The 8,890-nt window shown below is 38.2% G+C and overlaps 1 protein-coding gene across 1 annotated transcript; it reads right to left on the minus strand.

The window, feature by feature from the left end:
• Positions 1 to 1,373: 1,373 nt before the first annotated feature.
• Positions 1,374 to 8,261, minus strand: LOC131196818 (dickkopf-related protein 3-like). Its single transcript, XM_058180178.1, has 6 exons — positions 8,158 to 8,261; positions 6,011 to 6,042; positions 4,550 to 4,653; positions 3,420 to 3,597; positions 2,132 to 2,327; positions 1,374 to 1,500 (listed from the first exon to the last, which is right to left on the minus strand). Exons 1-6 carry the CDS (start codon positions 8,175 to 8,177, stop codon positions 1,446 to 1,448), a joined length of 585 nt encoding a protein of 194 aa, XP_058036161.1. The 5' UTR covers positions 8,178 to 8,261; the 3' UTR covers positions 1,374 to 1,445.
• Between the last annotated feature and the right edge of the window lie 629 nt (positions 8,262 to 8,890).

Here is an 8,890-nt window from a genome sequence, read left to right on the forward strand (position 1 = left end):
ATCTTTTTAGCTTCATTGTTGCTAGCATCTTTGTGGTATTTGTTCATTGTATTGAAATAGATTTTTCCATGAATTATGTCAGTTTTTTTATGTGAGGTAAGAATGTTTTTCTCTAAAAGGAGTGACTGAATAATAAGTGTTTTGTTTATTTTGTTCTCAAGATACTAGGTCTTAAGAATGATTATTCATGTTTTAAAATAATAAATTGCATCCTCTCCAGATATGAGATTTAACTCCTATAAAAGGGACACAGTGGCTCAGTGGCTAAGACGCTGAGCTTGTTGATCAAAAGGTTGGCAGTTCAGCAGTTCGAATCCCTAGTGCTGCCTAACGGGTTGAGTTCCTGTTACTTGTCCCAGCTTCTGCCAACCTAGCAGTTCAAAAGCACATAAAAAATGCAAGTAGAAAAATAGAGACCACTTTTGGTGGAAAGGTAACAGCATTCTGTGTACCTCTGGCATTGAGTCATGCCGGCCACATGACCACGGAGATGTCTTTGGACAGTGCTGGCTCTTTGGCTTTGAAACGGAGATGAGCAATGCCCCCTAGAGTCGGGAATGACTGGCACATATGTGCGAGGGGAACCTTTACCTTTACCTAATAAGCTGGATATTATTGGTAATCCAACACATAGGAAGTCAACAGATTGAAAGAGACTTATTTAAAACAACACACAAAAACTTAGATGATAAAATAGCACTTAAATGAAAGATAGTATATCCAGTATATAATAGATTAAAAACCACCTTGTATCTCCTTAAATATACTGTAGGTCATTTTCATGGAGACGAAGGCATATGGAGGTTGATACATAAATGGTGGAGGTGGAAGACCTGCTTATTATAAATTATATCTGCAGGAGTCACATCTAGTGAATACTGCTGTTCAAGGCAGGGTTAACTGATATTTTTGCTCTCCAAAAAGAAGCCCTAATATGGTAGAGAGTAGACCAGTGTTTTTCAATCTTGAAGATGTGTGGACTTCAACTCTCAGAATTCCCCAGTGAGCCATGCAAGGATGGACAACCCATAGCCAATAGGTTATGTACAGTCCACTCCTCCAGATACTATGGATGGTACCACTGATTTTCAGAGGTATAAGTTTCAGTATTGTTTGATGAATAAAATAAAAGGCACATGCATATATGCACATACACACATGCACACACACACACACACACACACAGAGTCAGATAATAATATGTCTTTAGATATTCTCTTGGAGACCTATTCACATATTTAAAAAAGCAGTCCTTGATCCCAAAAAAGAGTTGTTGACATCAATCCATTTATTATTTTAAGAGTAGCTCCATCTTTTCATGAATTACACATCTCAGATATGTTTATTCGCAAATGTACAATCAAAATAGATGGTAGACAACTCTATGTACAATACTATTTACAGGAAATAATACAGCTATTTAAAAAACACTGTTTCATAGTTGTCTATTTTTTTTGGCATCTCCAGTCATCTTTTTTCACTTCATACTCAAATGGTTTCCTGCAAAAAGAAAAAAAGAGAGGAATAAGATTTCAACCAATACAGTATGGGCAAACTTGTTCTTGTCATTGGTTTTAGATTTCATTTCCCATCATGCCCTTACCTTGATGCTAGCTGGGAAGATGTTCTGCCCATCCTTCTTTGAATATCACATGCCATTAAGCTTTGTTAAAGGGAAGTACGTGGGCAATGGATATTGGGCTACAAAGACCTTTGGGGTGGCCCATTGTGAGAGCCTAGAACTTTCTGACCAATAAATTCTGTTGCATTAAGACAGTCTCCTGCTCTCCTAAAAATCTTGATACACCCACAATCGACTGCATTGCAATTGCTACGAGGTTTGTTTCCATTGCTAGCAACCTCAGCTGCACCAAGATTTCTGGAAGAAGGTAAAAGTAACATCCTAATCCTAGCATGCAGCCAAAATGGCAGTTTCCCCATTGCTGGCAATCTCAGCTACATGTCAATCATGGCAGGTAGGATGGGCTTTGACTTCGCTTCCCCACTGTTTTTGTGCAACAATATTGCTGGTTTGCACAAGGAGTTAGCAATCCCAACTGAGAATAGGAGATGGGGACAATTTGCTTGTGTGGGGAAAAATGTACCTCTTCCAGGTGATACCAATACTCACTCTCTCTTGGGCTGCATCCGTCGGCATACAAGTCCTTCTAAACAGGGGCACAACTGGTTCATGCTGAATGCAATCCCTCCTTGGGGGACATGGCACTTCTCATCTAAAATCAGCCTTTTCTTGCAAACCATTTCCCCATGGATACGGGCACAGCAGAAGCCTGGAGAACAGTCTTTATTGTGATGACAGCGGGCACCTACAAGGGGCAAGCAAGAAAGCATAAATCTGGGAGCCCAGCTGAACTGGGAGGGGGGGGGGAGAGAGAAAAGAATTTTGAAACCATTGTAAAATCAGTGAAGTTGACTTCAACAATGGTTTCAAACTAAAACTAGTTTGAATATTGGCACAATTTAGGCATGGATAAAATATTTTTTAAAGTAAAAACTTAAGAGTAAGAATTTTAAATAGTCAAGTTAAAATACTCATCAGAAAATGAAACAAATGTTCACACATTATCTCAAGCATTTTCCACTGGTATTTGGAAGCTTGTAAGAATGTGAGAATCCGCCTTCCTAAATTAAGTTTAGCCTGCAACCTTTAGCTTCCAACCTCTGGAGAAAATAATAGACAAGTCATACATCCAACCCTAATTCATTAATGCTTTTGGTTTGATAATATATATTTATGGATACAGGATGAAAATCAAAATAAGAGGCCTGCTTAGCACCTCAAATAATAAAAAGATATATTTGGATCAGGCCTCTCTAACCTGATGCCCATGACTGCTGGGCATGGGAGATTAAAAAAGACAGCATAAAAGAAAATGAAAAAGCAAAGTCTGAGTAATTAGGTAATCCTTAAAGAGCATCTTTACAGTGGCATGGACAGAATTTATCAGATAAAGTACTTTCTGAAGGGGTGAAAAAACAGTTTGAAAGTCTAATCCAATATTATACTGTGCATTGGGCTAAGCAATAATTTGTCTAAATATGATTTACTGAAATAAACACAAGTTGAACTGGCCCACCTACTAATGCATAAACAGGTAGAATAGACTATATGATGGCTCATTATATGACTCATCATATGATGACTATATGAGGCCTGCATTAGGGCAGAAGTCCAAGAAGAAAAGCAAACTGATTTGAAAAGCAAGATGACCATTAAAATTTGTGGAAAGGGGAACTTGGGAACTATAGTCTCAGTAGCTCTGGAAAGTTCCAGGTTAGGAAAGGTTTAAAAAAAGGTTTAACATTTGCAGTAACAAGCTATTCATGACATACATTTTTGCTTAGGCTATTTAGACTTCCTCTAACTCTGATGAATAGTCCACCCCACTATAGCTTACCTTCATGACCTTTAGGTGCAGTCTGGAGGCATTTTCCAAACATACAAGTCAGATTGCTGGCACAATGGGTATCATGACGGCAGTATTCTCCTTCTTGCTTAAGTGGCCTGCAGATCTCGAAGTGGAGGTCACAGAAGAACCCCAGTGGACAATCAGTTTCAGGACTGCACACATTTGACTATGTACAAAAGGGGAGGAGAAAAATATTCAGTTAGGTGCCCCAATAATATAGAATTGCTACGCTTTAGAATCAGTTTCATAGTCATGAATGACTGGGACAGGAAATATTATTCGGTAAGGAGACCAAAGTAATCACCAAAAATGTTCAGATTTAGGCAATCTGTCGTATTTTTTGTCATAACTGTGGTTTCAAACTGGTTTCAGTTCAAGTAGTTCTTAGAACAAACACTTAGATCAATACTGTCAAATAAAATCCAAACTTACTTCATATATAGTCCTCCAATTAGGCAATGATGGCTGGGATTTGAAGTACAGTATATCCTAACCCTTAGGAGTAACAAATTATGAAAAACCAGAGCAAATTCAATTAAAATAATTTGTTGGTTAAAAGCATTAATTGTCTAGATTTCAAAACCATGCTAAAACACAAATCATGTTTTACAAGTCCTAATACCTGAGTACCTGCACTACAGTAAGCCACAACCAACCAAACTATGCTAAACTTTAGTAAGTGCATGAATCAAATCGTATTTCCTATAAAAACAAAGGTTGGTTCCTGAGAAGAGAAAACAATTGGATTATAACTCTGTTGGGACTACAGATTTATAAACTATGTGGAAGCTTTTGAAAACTCCAGAAATAGTCATTAGACTAAGTGGTACAAAAACAGGAACTTGAGCAGCCCTTCCTAGCTTGATATCTTCTTAGTGCAATGTTTCTAGGTCTCATGCTAGCTGAGAAATTCTGGGAATTAAAATCCACACATCTGAAAATTGCTGTGATTGACAAACAATGAATTGGATTGCAATCCATACTATTTCCTTACTAGCATTACCAGTAGCCCTGAAGATTAAGCTGATGGAAGACATAATGCAATGCTTCTTCAGGACATGAGACTGGAAAATATTGTTCTGAACACTGAGCAGGATGAGATGCAGGTTTCTACTTACCATTCGCTCTAGACTGGATGAAGGTCCAGGGTCCATAAGAGCTGCTACTTCATTGGCACTGTGTCCAGGCAAAGTATAGATCCAGGCCCATATGTAGCTCTGTGCTGTGGGCAAGAAGCAGAGAAAAGCAAGGAGGCAAACCTGATACTCCATCATTACAGCAGCCTTGGTTAAAGCAGTCAGCAAGGATAGAGATACACTCAAGCAAGCCTGGGAAAGTTTATATAGCCTATCCTATCTCAACCCCTGCTGTGAAAGATGTTTGCCAATCTAATAGGTAGGAGGAGGAGGTAGTGGTAATCAGGAGTAAGGAGCTTAGCATAATGACTTAGGGGGTGCCACTTCAGGAGCAAAAGAAACCCCCCTGGCGGAAAAGCAATACTTCTATCTCCACTTTGGAAACTGTTCCGCCAGCAGCATTAAATGTGGAAAGGAGAGTCAACATCCTAAATCAAGAGTAGTGGGGCGGTGGAAGTGGGGGGGGAGAGAAGCAGACAGACTTATAATTTACAGCTGAAATGTTGGCATCTACCTTATAATGTCATTTTATTTGTTAATTTATACTGTGCGTGCCTGGACACACACATTATTCTTCCTTCTTTCCAAACTATGCTGGTTTTCTTAAACCCTTTTTAATGAAAATACAAACAGCATTCTGGTTAGGCATGCAAATTTCATGCCTTCGATGTTAACGTTTCCACTGTCTTTCTTGCACCCCAAATTCCCATCACCTGCATTTTGTAACCACTTCTTTAATTAAGGTTCAGAGGATTTCAAAAGATGCCCACGGTTCAAAATCATACTGGTTCTGGTACAGGGAATGCCTGACCATGGATTTGAAGAAGAAATAAGCTACTGATATATTGTGTGTTTTCTGACTATTGGTTATGGAAGTCCAAGTTTCAGGTCAAACTTCTCTAAATGGAGATCAAATATTCTAGAGTGCAGATCAAATTTTCTTCTCTGCAAACTGTTGGTTTAATTTGGACAAAGGAAATAAATTCCTTGGGTCAGAATATTTTTTAGTCTTATTATTTTAAATCAGGAGTGGGAACCCTGTACATATATAATTTGCAATTGGTAAATTCTGAGTTTTAAATAGAATAATACAATACAGTAAAAGCGAACCGTATACAAAATTTGATAAACCTAATTTGCCAGTTCTGTGTTAGAATGTTGGTCCTAGACCACTATTTTATGGAGTATCTCAGGGTTTTATCTTCTCCCTACTTTTATTTTATTTTATATTTACATGAAGTCACTGAGAATTGGGATCAGTTCTTTCTGCGCCAACTCAGTAAGCTCAAACTGCCCAAGGAGCTGCTGATTCAGTTGTACAGAGGAATTATTGAGTCTGTCATTTGCACCTCTATAACTGTCTGGTTCGGTTCTGCAACCCAACAAGAAAAACACAGACTTCGGAAGATAATTAGAACTGCAGAAAAAATAATTGCTACCAACCTGCCTTCCATTGAGGACTGTATATTGCGGACCTGTATATCAAGAAGAGAGCCGTGAAAATATTTACAGATCCCTCACATCCAGGACATAAACTCCTACCCTCAAAACGATGCTATAGAGCACTGCACACCAAAACAACTAGACACAAGAACAGTTTTCTCCCGAAGGCCATCACTCTGCTAAACAAATAATTCCTTCAACACTGTCAAACTATTTACTAAATCTGCACTACTATTAATCTTCTCATCGTTCCTATCACCAATCTCTTTCCACTTATGACTGTATGACTGTAACTTTGTTGCTGGCAATTCTTATGATTTATATTGATATATTGACCATCAATTGTGTTGTAAATGTTGTACCTTGATGAACATATCTTTTCTTTTATGTACACTGAGAGCATATGCACCAAGACAAATTCCTTGTGTGTCCAATCACACTTGGCCAATAAAAAATTCTATTCTATTCTATTCTATTCTATTCTATTCTATTCTATTCTATTCTATTCTATTCTATTCTACTGGTTCTCTCCGGATCGGATGAACTGGATGTGCAGAAGCATTGAGCAGGCAAGCAGGCGTGTACATGTTCACGAGTGAACCGGTAGCAATGGGTTTTGAAACTCGCCCCTGATATGGATGGCAAGGTACCATCAGAATCCTGTTGTTCCCCAGCTGTACATCTATCATCTGGACCAGCTGAGACTGTTGAAGTTGTCTCCCAGTGCCTAGGCTTTGGATGGGGGAGAATAGCTTTCAACTGAACCCTAGAAAGATCAGACAGCTACAGATGTGGTTATTAAAAAGTGACATATCCAAAGATTTCCACCTTTCAGTCTGCATAAGGCTGCACTTCTCCAGTTAGAGTTGATGCATAATCTGATAGTCCTCTTGGACTCATGACATGACTGGCAATAATTTTCTATGAATTTTGGCAACATTCTTTCCATTACTAGTTGGTGGAATTTCTAGGAACTAACACAGAATGTATGCTTGTGGTCTTTCTCTAAAGATATGGTTTCTTATGTATAGCACTTATCCTTGGATCTTATGCCAAGAATGACTCAAATTCCTACATATACAGTATGGGACTTAAGAAGTTGGACTAGGAATGAGAAGACCCAGGTTCAGATCCACCATTAGCCACATAAATTCCTGGCTGACTTTGAACAAGTCATTCTTTTCTAGCCTAGCTTATCCTCAGGCTTATTGTGAGAAATTGGAAGAGGGCTTGCTATGCATGCATGTTGTTCTTTTTCCTGGAGAAAAAGCAGAACACCATTAAAAAATTTAAACAATTCTCTTTATGGGGGAAAAAAAATAATTGACTTCCAGACTACTGCATTAAGCTCATCTGAGACAACTATGAATCTAGCTATGTGGCTCCTACTTCACCTGAGTTGGCTATGCACACAGCCCATTTATATCTGCAGCTAATAGGAGTTCATAGTCTGGAAACGTCAATGGGAAATGTTTTTGGACTGTGCAAAACTGATGAAAATTTGCCACATATGTGCTCATAAAAATTTTCATATATGAAAAATGCACAAGAGAGGGAAAAGGAAGAAATTTCAAAACAGTGCTGGATTTCTGTTTTCATTTATAGATATTTTCTACTAAGTGTCTTTCAGTGGTTTTATTTTGAGGTTTTATGGTAATTTAATTCCTCGTTGGCTAAGATGATGGCAAGCATGTATATTGGAGAGCAGTTGTTACAGGATTCCCAAATTATGGGAGCTGTCAAGTTATGAAAACAAGTTATCGTTATCACTAATCAAACTTACTCCTTTCCTTGCCTATTCTGTGCCAGCAATTTAAATTATCAGTTTATATCCTTAGCTGAGATCTACCAATCATCATCTCGCATTCTGCTGTAGACAACCCGTCAGACCCCATTTCTAGATATATTGTTATTGATAGTGGACACAATAAACAAGCAAAATCCCTTAAAGATTATTGGATTTTTATGAAACAGGATTTCATGGGCTGTTCCATGGAAATGCAAATTCCATTGCTGCATAGTGTGTATGTTTTTGGATAAATGTGTGAATGTTTATCTAGTTTTAAACCCCTCTCTCCACACAGCTCATCTCCTCCCAGTGATGGTTTTAGCACCTTCCTTAATGGAGTTGCAAATGGGATATTTACCTTCCTGATGTCTTTAGCATTTTCTCCCTTGGACAGTTTGGCCCAGCTGGGAAGGGGATTATGGCAGCTTTGCACAAATAAGCAAAAATAGGAGCTCTGCTTGCCTGGAGCCACTCAAAGTGGATTCCTCTGAGACTTCCTGAGCATATCTTCCACAATGTTTGTACCAGAGTGAAAACAGCGTGCATATGTCTGTGGCACGTGCATGGACACACACACATACACACACACACATATTTCTTAAACAGTCAGAAAGCCAGGAGTGTTTTTATGGCCAGCAACACATTCTAGCATTCCTTCAGGGCTGGAAACAGAAGTGTCTGCTGTTTTCAAAAGTAATAAATTATGTAGTTCTACTAAAAAAAAAACCTGGTTGGTATGAAACCAATTAAATTGTATTTAAATTAATCAGACACAAAAGAAGACTTTAATGTGCGCACAGGCATGTGATAGGCACATGCATCTATGGTGCTCTATCTAGAAAAATTATCTCCATAGAAATGCTTGTCTTGACAACGATTAGGAAAACAATAGAATGGAGTCTATTGTTCAATAAAATTACATAACCTTGTAATTATTGTTCTGGTTTACAAAAAGCTGTCCTATGCTCATTTAACTGCTAATGGCTGGGACTATTCATTTCACATATAACATGCTAAAAAATGCATAGGCATGACACATAATTCATGGTCATTTCAACAGTACTTTATTTAAGTAAGGCAGTTTTCTGGGT

This window comes from Ahaetulla prasina, chromosome 4 (genome assembly GCF_028640845.1).
Source record: "Ahaetulla prasina isolate Xishuangbanna chromosome 4, ASM2864084v1, whole genome shotgun sequence".
NCBI classification, from domain to species: Eukaryota; Metazoa; Chordata; class Lepidosauria; order Squamata; family Colubridae; genus Ahaetulla; species Ahaetulla prasina.